At 38.4% G+C, this 14,084-nt stretch overlaps 1 protein-coding gene across 11 annotated transcripts in view; it reads left to right on the forward strand.

The window, feature by feature from the left end:
• The window catches only part of tenm2a (teneurin transmembrane protein 2a), a 298,870-nt gene that overhangs the window by 257,898 nt on the left and 26,888 nt on the right, over window positions 1–14,084 (forward strand). For all 11 annotated transcript variants that reach the window (XM_051918420.1, XM_051918423.1, XM_051918424.1 and 8 more), the window contains 6 exons: window positions 4,672–4,877; window positions 5,136–5,331; window positions 6,807–6,908; window positions 9,510–9,704; window positions 12,400–12,600; window positions 12,714–12,899. In XM_051918420.1, coding sequence (XP_051774380.1) covers window positions 4,672–4,877; window positions 5,136–5,331; window positions 6,807–6,908; window positions 9,510–9,704; window positions 12,400–12,600; window positions 12,714–12,899 — 1,086 coding nt within the window. The remainder of the gene's footprint in view (window positions 1–4,671; window positions 4,878–5,135; window positions 5,332–6,806; window positions 6,909–9,509; window positions 9,705–12,399; window positions 12,601–12,713; window positions 12,900–14,084) is intronic.

Here is a 14,084-nt window from a genome sequence, read left to right on the forward strand (position 1 = left end):
GATTATTTTTTTAAAAAAAATAATAACTTTCTCAGTGATTATTCACTGTTTTTTGTGTGAAACAGTATGTTATGCAACAAGAAATAACCTGCTTTTAACCCTGGGAAAAGAAAGGTTTTACACTTGTAATTTAGAAGTGAGGTTAGCACCATTTTTATAGCCTGGGTTATGAAACCCTGCTTTTCCTGTGTTAATTTCACCAAACTTGGACAGTGTGAAACAATGCTGTCTTAGAATGTTACGCTAGATGCTTGGCAACAGACACCAAATTGCATTCTTTGTGTTTGCATGCTTTGGATAGTCACAGAAACGCATGCGTTGTGACTGCTGTCAGATGGTGACTGAAAACCCATCAACTGGAGTTTTTAATTCCATTTTGTCTAAAAACAATATTCTGTGGCAGTCGATAAAATAATTACTCCAGAAAAAGATGTTAAGATGCTTGACGTTATTAACTGACAACATTATTAACGTTGTGTTTACAATTGCTTAAAGCCTTTGAAGCTGAAGCTCACGATTTTGTTAAGGGGTGTTACATTTTTGACACACGCTTGAGGGTCTGCAACGCACTGGGTCAGCTGGCCAATCATAGCACTCTGGGCTTTTTGGAAGGAGGGGCTTTGGAGAAATTGATTCATTTACTCAAACAGACAGGGAGTAAAGGAGCTGCAATAATGTACAGTATATGAAAAATAATGTGCTTTTGAACATTAAAGCATGTTAACCTATTCTAACCCAATACACAAAATAATGAACTTTCAAAATAGCATGATATGACCCCTTTAAAATGCAACTAAAATCATTTCCAACACATTTTGGAAACATAAGGTCATCAATTATTGTATTCTGTGCAAATTTTGCTGCAAACTTTTTGCCAGATGCAGTAGATCATACAGGTATTACATGCATAACACATTATACATTCAGTAGAAATCGTAGTATGGTAGGATATTATGCATCGCAGCCAGCATAATCCCACATAATTAGCAACTCCTCATGACCTACTGATAACTCTGATTTTGCCAGCAATCAAACTTTCAATTAAAGTTGATTAACGTTGCAAGCAGACACTCTTATACACTCACATACTTACACAACAACCCATTGGCTTTCACCTCATCTCTTTTCCTCAGCTCTCTCTGGCTGTCTCTGTCTTGATCTCGCACGCTCACAGATTCACAGGAAGTGTCCTAGAAAACAGCACATCACCTTTGTATGAAGGACAACACAGCCTTTTTTTTTTATCTATCTTTACAACAGGCAGTGGCTAGTCATCTTTGAACACACAAATACACATATGCTCTGTTACAAAAATGTATATAAACATATTTCATTCAATACTGAAATGTACTCTATCACTAAAGAACTGTAATGTGTAATTAGAAATTGAGGTATGGGGAACACATATCCACTAATAACTATGACTTTTGCCTCAATAAACTCTTAATTTACTGTTCATTAATTGCTAGTAAGGTAGTTGTTGTAGGTATGGGGTAGGATTTAGGGATGTAGAATATGGTCATGCAGAATAAGGCATTAATATGTGCTTTATAATAAACAACAAATATGCAAGCTAATAAGCAACTAGTTAAAAGTGAGAATTGTTCCCCACACTAAAGTATTACCGAAACTGACTATTTTACCCAATATTTGCATGGTCGGTGTAGTTTGTTCATGATAATACAGCTGCATTAGCTTAGTAACTTCCTAACTATTTAGTGTGCTCCAGATTGCAGATGCAGTCTTAGAAGGCAGCTGCCTATCTAAGTAGATTACTGGCATTTGAAACAGTCATTACATATTTACACGGTCTAATTTTTTCTCAGTGCTATGTAAACACACCTCACTCCGTGATTACATTTAGATTACCTGGTGTGATAGTTTTCTGTGTTTTTGTTTGAATGTGTGGGTAATAGAGTGAGTTTGTGAGCTTTGAAACAGCTCTTCACCTCAAGTGCTTCAATCTCACCTCCTCAGCATGTTGTGTCAATTCCATCCGTACAGATATGACTTCTATCTCGCTCTCTCACTGTCGCTGTTTCTTTTTCTCACATACAAATATGTATTCCACGTAACAGTGAGATTTCATTAATCATACATATACAGACAATGCTACAATGAGGCTATCAGGAAGATGTTGCTGGTTGCTCTGTTAAACACATAATAAGTTTTGTGTTTTGCCGTGTCTGGTGGTTTTTGATGTTGTTTTTTTTTCTCTCTCATCCTCTACTGAGTCTTTGTGTATAGCTGTTATCCTACTTTATTGTTTGGCATATTGTGTTGAGATGCACATATCTGGGCTTCTGCAGGATGATTTGATACTCTGGTCTGATCTGTGAAATGATTTGTGTGTGCTCCTGCCTGCTGGCTACATTAGCTTATGATTGGCCTCTCTGCACTTGGCTGGATTCTGTTATGGCACTTGATGCTGTGGTTAGACACTCAGCTTCAGATGCCCTCTATCTCTACATTAGCTCTGATTCAAAACCTACTAGGCTGTCTCCAAACTTTTTTTTTTTTTTGTCTTCCAATTCATTACATTTTTCATTACATTCTGTTTACATTTCATTCCATAAACACAGTAATTATGGAATTTTCTTCATTTTTTTTTCATTTCTACCCAAACATGATTTTTTTTTTTTTTAAAGAAAAAACGACTAGATTATAAGCATTATAAATGTCTTAACCACCACATTTAATCAATGCAATGTGTCCTTGCTGAATAAAAGCATTGTTGTCATTCCATAATAATAATTTTAAAAAAGTCTTATTCACCCCAACTTTTGAACACTAAATTATTATCATGTTGTTTGATGCAGTTTCAAGAAGTAGAAAGCTTAATTGCGCTGCCTACAATTATTATTTTTTATTTATTTATTTATTTATTTGGTTTTTTTTGCCAATTCTAAGGAATGAACTGTAAAATAAATCCAAAATGGCAGGCAAAGTGAAAGAATTTTTTTATAAATATATTTCATGAAATACTGGAAAATTTAGCTAAATAAATAAATAGACTATTTATGTGCTATGCAGAAATACACTTATGTATGTTTTATATTTATAATTAGAGACGTGCATAACAATGTCTATGTGCAGCATTCCAAATGAGTCACTTATGCTGTTCTATTCCAGTGAGGGTGTTACCTTAGAAGGTAGCTGCCTGTGTAGTCAGTAAGGTGACTCACTATGTTTTGGAACAGATGTATTGTGTTTTGTTGTGAAATAAAGCTGGACTATTGCTTCAGCCATGGTTACAGACTGATCGTTCCTTCCCCAAGGAAATTCTTGTCCGGCCTCTCTCGCTCTCTATTTTTCTTTCTTTAGTTCCATTTCTCCTCTGTCCGTGCTGTTCTGTATTAATGAGGGGGGCTATTTCATCTCCTGTTGCGGCTGCTCCGTCCTGATTGTGTTTTCATTGTTCTTTATTTCCTCACCATTTTTCACAGGTTTTCTCTGTCAGGGCTGCGGTCTCCAGTGTAGATTTGACCTGATTACAGGGAAGCTGTTTTTCGTGTGTGTGTGTGTGTGTGTGAACATCATAACCATAGGGACAGAGGGAATCTGTTGCATGCAACCTCCATTTACACTCGGCCATTGCCGCTAGCTACGAGCAAGAGATAGAGAGAATAAAAGATAGAAAGAGAGACAGAGAGGGAGAGAGCAACCATGGATTTTCTATTAAATGAAAAGTGGATAACAGCTTGTGTGATTATGTTGGTAAACAGGATGGTGGTGTTGACATGCGGTATGAGCCAAAGCCTGAGGGTGGAGAATACACGAACTCTCACTATAGAAGAGATCTCTCCGTCAGCCTGAAAGTCCACAAACACCAGAGACAGAAAGAGAGGGGGAGAGAAAGTGTAGGGGATAAGTGAAAAATCAACTGGTTGCAATTTCACTTTTAGAAAAAAAGGTTCCTCGCAGCACCCTAAAACAAAAATAGATAATTTCTGTAGGATCATGTGACACTGAAGACTAGAATAATGGCTGCTGAAAATTCAGCTTTGCCATCACAGGAGTAAATTACAGTTTAAATTATATTAATATAGATATTTATTAAAAGAGACTGAATTGTGTATATATATATATATATATATCAATCTCGATCCTACATTTCTTTCATTGAACATACTATTTCACTCTGAAATACACACTTGAACATGAACACTGTTTCATGTCAACATTAAGATTATAGGTCTTTCTGAAAACCAAATGTCAGTCGGAATCGCTGAGCCCTCACACACTTTAAAAACATTGATATCGTGACAATTTCAGTAAAGCTCAGCTTCTTACAAGGGGCCATTAACTTTTCATCTTTATAAGTTATTCCTCTGTTTTTCTGTGAGCTGCATTTGAAATTCAGATGTTCAACAAAGAAGCTCCTATTCCCTCTCTCTCTCTGGCTCTCTGCTGTTTACCGTGATACACTCTCAGCTTTATTTGTGCTGGGTGGATACAGTAAGGTTATGGCCAAAAAGACTTCAGGAAACAGCATTTATGTTTTTCAGCTTCCATCAGATAAGTGTCTCCCAGAGAGAAAGCACATTTGTGCGGTTTCTCTTTGTTTTCTGTTTTCAAAGCAACTGCTTCTGAGTCCATAAACAAGGGGCAGTTGCAACACAGCCGTGTTGAGAGATTGATTTTTGTTTTATTCCTTCCCTTCTGTCTCAGGGCCCTGGGCCGCACGTAACAGCAGCATAGATACGGGCAGCCTGGAGGTGGGCAGGCGCGTGACCCAGGAGGTGCCGCCCGGGGTGTTCTGGAGATCCCTGATGCACCTCAGCCAGCCTCAGTTCCTCAAGTTCAACATCTCTTTGGGCAAGGATGCACTGTTTGGGGTTTACATTCGCAAAGGGCTGCCGCCGTCCCACGCACAGGTGTTTATGCCCTTTCTATTTACAGAGAGACCACTCTGTGAAGTCCTTTCAGAAAAAAAAAAATAACTCTTTCATCACAACAGCGGATCAATCAGTCATTGCAAATACATTTTAGAAGTCAGCAGGTGTTAGATAAAATCTTTCCTCTAGCTCAACTTCAAAGTATCTCACTGTTTGATATGTATGAATGCTGTCAAACCACTTGAGATCACGAAAAATAAAAACGTCCCCTCTTGTTCTGCACTTCCCTCTCTGCAGTATGATTATATGGAGCGTTTGGATGGAAAGGAGAAATGGAGCGTTGTGGAGTCGCCCCGCGAGAGACGCAGTATTCAGACGGTGGTTCTGAACGAGGCCGTGTTTGTGCAGTATCTGGACCCCGGCACATGGCATCTGGCTTTTTACAACGACGGCAAGGAGAAGGAATCTGTCTCCTTCAGCACAGCTGTTCTGGGTCAGTTACTCACACACTGGTTAAACTCTCCATTATACATTTGCTTCCTCAAACACTTACTATATCACTCAACTGTGATACGTTAATACGGAACGAGAAGATGCAATAAATTTAGATTTATAGCAAGTAGTGATAAGCAAGTATGTAATCAAATATTCAATATAAAAAGGCCCAGTTGCACAGACACAGCTTAGATTAAGCCAGGATTAGGCTTTAGCTCAATTAGAGCATTTAAGTTGCTTTTATAAATGTGCCTAGAAAAAAAAAAACATTACTGGTGTGCATCTTGAGACAAAACAATGTTGCTTTCAGTCAAAATAGCTCAAACATGCATTTTAGTCTGAGACTAAGCCTTGTCTGTGAAACTGGGGGAAAGTGTTTTATAACAGGCATATATGTTCATAAATTGTGTACTATACAAATATATATATATATATATATATATATATATATATATATACACATTGTCTCTTGATCACCAAATCAGCATATTAGAATGATTTCTGAAGGATCATGTGACACTGAAGACTGGATTCATGATGCTGAACATTCAGGCTTGCATCACAGCCATCAAAGGAATAAATTGCATTCAAATAAACTAAATTAGAACACAGCTATTTCAAATTTTAATAATATTTCACTATATTTTTGTTTTACTGTAGTTTTCAGATGCAGTCTAAGTGAGCATAAGAGACTATTAAAAAACATTTTTAAAATCTTACCAACCCCAATCTTTTGAATGGTAGCTTGTTTTAAACTAAGTAAAAAAGTTTTTAAAAAAGCATAAAAGTACTTATAAATAAAAGAGTGTGAAAATGAAATGTAAAAATAAGAAAATTAAATGCAAAAAAAAAAGAGAATAAAATGCAAAACTAATTAATTAATGAGAAAACTAAATTGCCTGAAGATAGATATTTAGAGATATTCTGAACGATTTACACAGAAATTTGTTCAACGTGTGCTTCATAAATGAGGTCTAATAACAGACCAGTTCATTTTAAAATATCTGTTTTAGTCTGTATAGATGAATGTGTCCTCGGCATCCAGCAAAATAATTAAATAATGTTAATCTATTAATGTTATACAATTTAATATATATCATCATTCTCTTGAAATGAGATAAGCACCTTGTGGCTCTGTTCTATGAATATTCACATGCATAATTTCTGCGAATAAGTGGTGTCTCACCAATTAACCATGCGCTAATCTACTGTGATATGGCCTACTTTCATTGCCGTGATATTACTCATGGCTAATGAAATGGTGTGTGACGCTGTTTGAATGGGTTGTATCAATAATGACCAGAGACCGCCACTCAGAACTGGAGCGAAAGAGGGACAGAAAACGTGTGTGAGAGAGAGAGAGAGAGGAACGATGCAGTGGAGGAAAAGACAAGATGAGAGTTGGATGTGGTGCTTACAGCTGTCATTACCATCAAAGTGGCCTTTTTTAGAAAGGTTTCATTCTTTTTACAGACTCTGTGCAAGAGTGTCCCCGCAACTGTCATGGTAACGGAGAGTGTGTGTCAGGAGTATGTCACTGTTTCCCAGGATTCCATGGCATGGACTGCTCGAAAGGTAAGAAATACTCCAATTATACCCCGAACTCTGTCGTACAGCAAGGGACAGAGAGCATGAGAAAAAAAAAATGAAAACAGTGACAGAGAGAGAAAAGTGAACTTTTTCCCTGTCAATCATAGCAAAATGGAGAGTGATCCATTAATTTAATGTTTAAACGGATAGTTCACCCAAAAAAGATCATTTTGTCATCTTTTACTAACCCTCATGTAGTTCCAAACCCATATGACTTTCTTCTTTGGAAAACAGTTGTATTGAGTCACATGGACTATTTTTATGGTGCTTTTTTTTTTTGTCATTTTGGAGTTTGACAGCATCCGACCTTGAAAAGAGTGACAGGGAAATTCTTCAAAAACTCACCAGTATTTTACAGAAGAAAGTCATACAGATTTACAACAACATGAGGATGAGTAAATAATGACAACATTTTCATTTTTGGTTGAACTGTGCTTTGAAACTGTGGATTGTTGGAAACTTCAGAGACATGCTGAGCTGTAGTGCTCATATGGTTCTCTGTGCCGTTCACATCCTCATCAATCTTAATTTCTTGTCATCTCTGTACTTTGTCTGTCAATAAGATATTAAAAGCTGTAAATAATAAATTAAGAAAAAAGAAAAAAAAAGCATATTAAGGACATAAAGAAGAGCACATGTGATGGGGATTGGGGAACGGCACTGAGTTGTTGCCAGTATTGCAGGAGCAGTGGGTTTTAAAGAGAGAAGAGCTGAACACATCAAAGATGTGTGTTAATCTCAGCGGTCCCAATGGCTCTAGACACTCAACAGCTTTGGTTATAGCCCAAGAGTCCAGATACCTTCTAGATGAGCATTTATATGTGTGTGTTTCTGACCTAGCTATACGTTTTGGGACCAATTTGATGAAATTATTCCCAACTTAATATGTGGATCATCATCAGAAGTTCATTAAAAGAATAAATAATATCTTTATTCAATTCTAAAACTGCCAAAAGTTAATAGTTAGTTTGTAGTATTTATAATTGGCTAAAGCTGTGCTTTCACCGAAATTACCCAGAACAATTTGTTCCAAGGACTTTTTTTCCTAGGATCCCCCCAGACCTGTTGCTGTCTGCATTTCCATTGCAGTCTAAAATACCACGAAGATTAGGACTTTCCAGTTCCCGCTGGATTTCATCCTCCACATATAAGCTTAATAAAGCCTGAACCTCGTCATCAGTCCATCTGTCATATTTTTTAAACTCCATTGTTGATTTCAATAGCAAACAACTCTTACTGCACACACCGCAACAGACTTTTAAAAAAGGTGGTTGAAATAAAATGTAGCATGGAGTCAACCAATCAAAATGCTGCGTGAACTCAATCAATCAGCATGTTTAGCGCCCAAGTCCCATCCCCAAAAGTTACTGAACTTTGACAAAGTACTGCCTTGCAAGCAGGGACTTTCTGAGGGGGACATTTTTACATGGAACTTCATTTAGATCCTGGTCCCTGCAGTCGAAACACTGAGTACCACCCCAAAGTCCCTCAATTCTGGGGAAAGTTCCTGCGGTGGAACAACAAATGTCAATAAGAAGTCCTGAAAATGCACTCACTGTATTTGTATACTTTCCTGTTAAGAAGGTACTTTAATTGTATGACTCATCGAGAAACTGAGATCTGTGTTTTAGTAGAGGTCTCTTTCTCTTTCCTTCTCTCTCTCCCTCTCTCTCTCTCTTTCCAAGGCATAAGGATGATGAATGGCGGTTCATACAGCCCAATATCTTCCATTGTTCACCTGGGAAGCTCATGATTAATAGTTTTGTTACCGCAATGTTAAATTACATTTTCTTTCATTACAGTTTTCTCCAACCTATCAAAGCTGTCCACTCTCAGCTCCATTGCTGACCCTCTATGTGTGTGTGTGTGTGTGTGTGTGTGTGTGTGTGTGTGTTTGTGTGCACCTGAATATCTTTACAATACACAGAGCCTCGAGACTCTCTCATTACAGAAATCACCTTAGGAAGTCTTTTTAGATTGCTGGCTGCTTACTGGACATCTTTCATCTGGGCTTAGAGAGGGTGCTAGTGGGTAATATAGTCTGAAAGTCAAGAATATTCAGGTCCAGATTCAGACACATTCTATTCTTATCAGGTGTGAACGTAGAACCTGTTGAAGTACCATGGTTTTATTGTGTTTTTAGGACATGTACCATGGTTTTACCATGTTTTTGGACATGCACCGTGGTATAATTATACTTTTAGGACATGTACTATGGTAGTTTCAACCTTGAAGCCATAAATACCATAATCTTGAAGTTTGATTCATTATTTTTCATCATATGTCCTCATTGTGGACTTTTCTGAGCCCATTGTTATCAGATGTGAGTTTTGTCCTCCCATGTTCTCATTCCCTATATTTTACCATTCAGAGACACATCAATGACCACAACTGCCAGCCTGTTTCTCAATCTCTTTGTAAACGTACTCAGATTCTTTGTAAACATACCGAAAATCTCTCTTCTTGTGCTGTCTCATTTGTTTCTTATGCTGTTCAACAGTCTTTAGAGAAAAAACATTGCAAAAGAAATGAAAAAGAAAACATCAGACATCATTCCTTTTTTATCTGTCTGTTTCTTTCTCCCAGCGGCATGCCCAGTCCTCTGCAGTGGAAACGGTCAGTATGACAAGGGATCATGTATCTGCTATAGCGGATGGAAGGGTCCGGAATGTGATGTTCCCATAAGCCAGTGCATCGACCCCCAGTGTGGTGGTCATGGCACGTGCACAGAGGGCACTTGTGTTTGTACTCTGGGCTACAAAGGAGAGAATTGCGCTGAGGGTAAGTGAGTATGTGTGTGTGATAGTGTAGTTTTCTGTAGACATTATTTCTTTGTCAATGGCTTAATAATACCCTCTGTGACTGTAATAGCTGTTTTCTGTCCATGAGGCTACTTAAAAAAGAGAAAAACACATTCTCACATATTTAAGCAGCCGTCTTTGGCTGTTTCCCTAGATTCTCTGGTAGGACCTAATGGGCTCCCGCAAAAACACTTCTCAGATATGAGTAAAAGCTGGAAAATGTATTGATCTAGGTGTTGAGAACAATAGCTTTGGTCTTGATTTTGTGTGTGTGTGTTCTGTAAAGTTCAGTGGCTCTTGGATAAGACAGTGACTGGCAATAAGAGAGAGAAGACAACGAGTACCAGGAGTCTAAAAATGGAAAGGGAAAAGAAAGAAAAAGGCATAGACAGAAGAATAAAGATGATGTATAAGAGGACTGGGATGAAAACATCCAACAAACATAGAAATGGGTTGATGGAAAACAGAGTTTCAGAAAGTCTGCTCATTACAGAGAGTGGTGGCAGCTAAACAAACAAACAATTAGAACAACAAAAGCCTTGCATATTAATTCTTTCTGATTCTCGTTCTCTAAACCTCTAATTCATTTTTGAAAGTCTGGCATCAAGTCCCATATTAAAATGTTTAGAGGGGGATTGAAGATATTTAAATGCATAGTTCATCTAAAAAATAGAAAATTCTGCCATTGTTTACTCACTCTTTTGTCATTCCAATCCCGTGTAACACAAAAATAAATATTTAGATGAATGTACATGCCACTCATTTAAAAAAATAAAAGCATAGTCAACAAGAGGCTGTCAAGCTCCAAAAAAAAAGCAACATAAATAATGACAAAATGTAGTTTTTGGGTAACAATTCCTTTTAGATGTATGTGTCAGTCAGAGTTTGTGCACATTTTGTAGTGCATATGTCCTCACAAAAACCTTAATTGTTCCCAAGAAGAAGAAGAAAAAAAAACATATTAATAATATCCAAATGACAATCTAAAAATGCAAAAAGCTTGTCAATCAGGGTTAGGTTTAGGGGGTAGAAAATATCATTAGTAAGAAAAAAGAAGCAATAGAATATCAATGGAAAGTTCCCTTCCCACCATGTCAGAAAAACAAATGTGTGTGTGTAAAAAGAGAGGGGTTTGTTAGTGGGGCATGAGGAGCTTGAGGTGTTGCAGATCACAAGGTCAGCACTTTTGCTTCTTTCATTTTTTCCTGCCGTTCTAAGATTTTTCAAATCAGATATTCATCACAGCAGAGTCACTCAAACAATTTACCTGAAGTGCCGGTGACACAGAAATCGATAGCCGTGATGTGCAGTTTCTGCAGCATAAACATTTGGCATGAATGGCTTTATGTGCGTGAGGGGAAAAGAGCGGCACTTCTGTCAGCCGAGGGGGGCTGAGGCAGGGGTGTCACGCAGGGCACCATAGGGCCGGGTAATTTGTCAAATGGCTTTCTCACACTTTTCATGGCCAGATCTCTTTCTCTCAGCAGTCGATATCAATTTTTTGAGGCACCCCGGATGAAACATGCGAGAGACAGGGTCAAAGTCAAAAAGAGAGAGGAAGGAAGAGAGACAGTGATGCTGAGACAGTGAGAGAGAGGGTTTGAGAGGTGAGTGTGAAAGGCTCGAGACAGGAAACTGCCATTCTCACACTTAGGGTGTGGTATATTGATTTTTCATGCTTAGATGAAAGTTAGTAGTATGGACTTGTGGATGCTTTCTTCAAAATCCTTCCAGGCCTATTTATATGCGATTGTTTTTGTTTTGTTTTTTTCTTTGTATGTTTATGTTCTCAGTATCCAATGATACACACTAAGACTTATGGGTATAGTAATTTGGTCTAATAAATAATTAAATGTGTAAATAAATGAGAAAATAGGACTTTGATTATTAATGTTGTAGTTGTGTGGCTTTTAGTTCACATCTACTAGTTTTTAGGCTAGTTTATTAGTGCATTCCTAAAAGACCAAATGTATCTTTAAGTGCATAAATGAATTTACAGTCTTTCCTTCTATGACTCATCTTGCACTTAATAAATTTCTACATGATGTCTAGAATAAACATCCCTCCAGCCAGGGCCTAAAACTAATTTTTTGCCACACCTACCAATGGCCAAAATTTAACCAAATAGCACTGCATAGTCTACATATCCTTTTTAAAGTCCAAGAGCAGTGAGTGATTTTTTTTTCCTTTGTTGTTTGGTTAACATTCAAAACGCAGACAGCAGCAGGATTATTAGGATGCTGTCACTTTAAGACCGAATGCACGCACTAATCATGCGAACTTTCATGATGGTGCAGCACTGATCCGTCAACTGTACAAAGCATCATTCACGTTTGTTCACGTTCATGTTCTCACAACATTGCATTGTTAGAATTCATAAAAATGTTACTGGCCATCTGGCGACTGACACAGTTTCATATACTCGCCAACACCATTTTTACTCGCATTTGGCGCTTGGCGAGTGTTAATTTTAGGCCCTGCCTCCAGCTAATACAACTTTTGACTAAAAATAGCAATTAGCAAATTCATTATCATGGCTGTGGCACAAACAAAAGGCCTGGCCTTTAATAAACAGGCACAAACTCAGAAAACTGAGTTTATGAACCAATATCATAGAGTCTTTAATATTTATGACAGATGAATCCTCACTTATGACTCTCACATGTTGAACGCAGTTGACTGCTTGGATCCAACCTGCTCAAATAATGGCATCTGTGTGAACGGGGAGTGCCACTGTAAACCAGGCTGGGGCGGACCCAGCTGTGAGCTGCCCAGAGCACAATGCCCAGATCAGTGCCATGGTCACGGTGCTTTTATTCCGGACACAGGCGTCTGCAGCTGTGACCCCAATTGGATGGGCCCTGATTGTTCTGTTGGTCAGTCTGCATGTTTGTCAAATGTTTTAGCATAACCTTTCATTTCATTATTCCTGATTTCTGATGTTTGATATGTCAATTGTGTTAATACTGCTCTATCCTTCTGTCCTCAGAGGTTTGCTCGGTTGACTGCGGGACACACGGCGTATGCATGGGTGGTTCGTGCCGCTGCGAAGAGGGCTGGACGGGTGCGGCTTGCGACCAGCGTGTGTGTAACCCACTCTGCGTGAAGCACGGCACTTGTAAAGATGGGAAGTGCGAGTGTGAGCAGGGCTGGAACGGAGAACACTGCACCATCGGTAGGCATACGCCAACCCCTGACTCAGGCATTGACCTTTTCCTGCTCACTGCACTCACCATTACAACAGACGCAACATGCTCTGCCTATATACTGTTCTCATGAATGTTATATAGAGTTCCTCCTCTTTTCTATGCTTGAAGCTTAACAAGAGGCTCCTGTTTTTGGATCATTCGTGTTGGTCCCACGGCAACATTTTTATCAACCAGTTAGTGGTTAGGGTCTAGAATAGTGTTATCATTGCTCTCTCATTTTGGGCATAGACTATGGTTTGAGGAAAGCCTTCTCCAGGACCAGCAAAGGATGTTGATCCAGGAACATGACCTACTTGCATGCAGCTTAGGGATTTAGGAGAACTCCAGGAAAACTTTATACTGGTGGTTCCAGTGATCATCCTTGACTGATCCATCAGGATGGGGTATACAGTACATCACTCTAAAACCTGTCCCAAATGCTGTCCAAAATGCGTGTGGTCTTCCTCAGAGTCTACACTTTGGTGACGTAAATTGAGACGGATTCTAGTCCGCAAAAGTGTGCATAAAGGGAACATACTATTGGGGCTACAAAAGCAGGCGTTCGTGAGTACCCATCTAAATAAAAAAAAATTAAAATAGGACACCCTATGGCAGGGGTTGTCTAAAACTCTGTAGGAACGAGGCCCACCAGGAGCTGGATCAAACACAACCTGCCCTACAGTCTTGTGAAAACCACAGACACAAGTGACAGTCATCACAAGACCACAAGTACAAATTAAGTGCGTCATTAGAGTCGGCCTAAATCTCTGGAGGAGAAGTTTTAAGCCACTATTTTAGAGAATAGTGGAGAATATCAAACTAAAATCTTCCCTTTAAATCTCTGTGTAAGTTTATATGAGTTGTAAATAGGGCATAAAAGACAGACTAAGGAGAAATCATCAATAGCAGGGTGTAGAAAATAGGCATGGACGGAAAAAAAAAACTATTCACATATGAATCGTAATTCTGTCTTCTAACGATTCGAATCATTTCATAAATTTCAAAAATCGATATTCTAAATGTCTGTTAATAAAGTGATGTTGACAGAACAAAGAAGCGCACAGCCACAGCTGCCAGATATCACAAAAAAAAGCTAAACAAGCTCCTTAAAATCGCAATATAATAAACAGACATGGCAAAACTGTACCAGGGGAACAAATATAAACAGTTAT

This window comes from Ctenopharyngodon idella, chromosome 14 (assembly GCF_019924925.1).
Source record: "Ctenopharyngodon idella isolate HZGC_01 chromosome 14, HZGC01, whole genome shotgun sequence".
Classification (NCBI taxonomy): domain Eukaryota; kingdom Metazoa; phylum Chordata; class Actinopteri; order Cypriniformes; family Xenocyprididae; genus Ctenopharyngodon; species Ctenopharyngodon idella.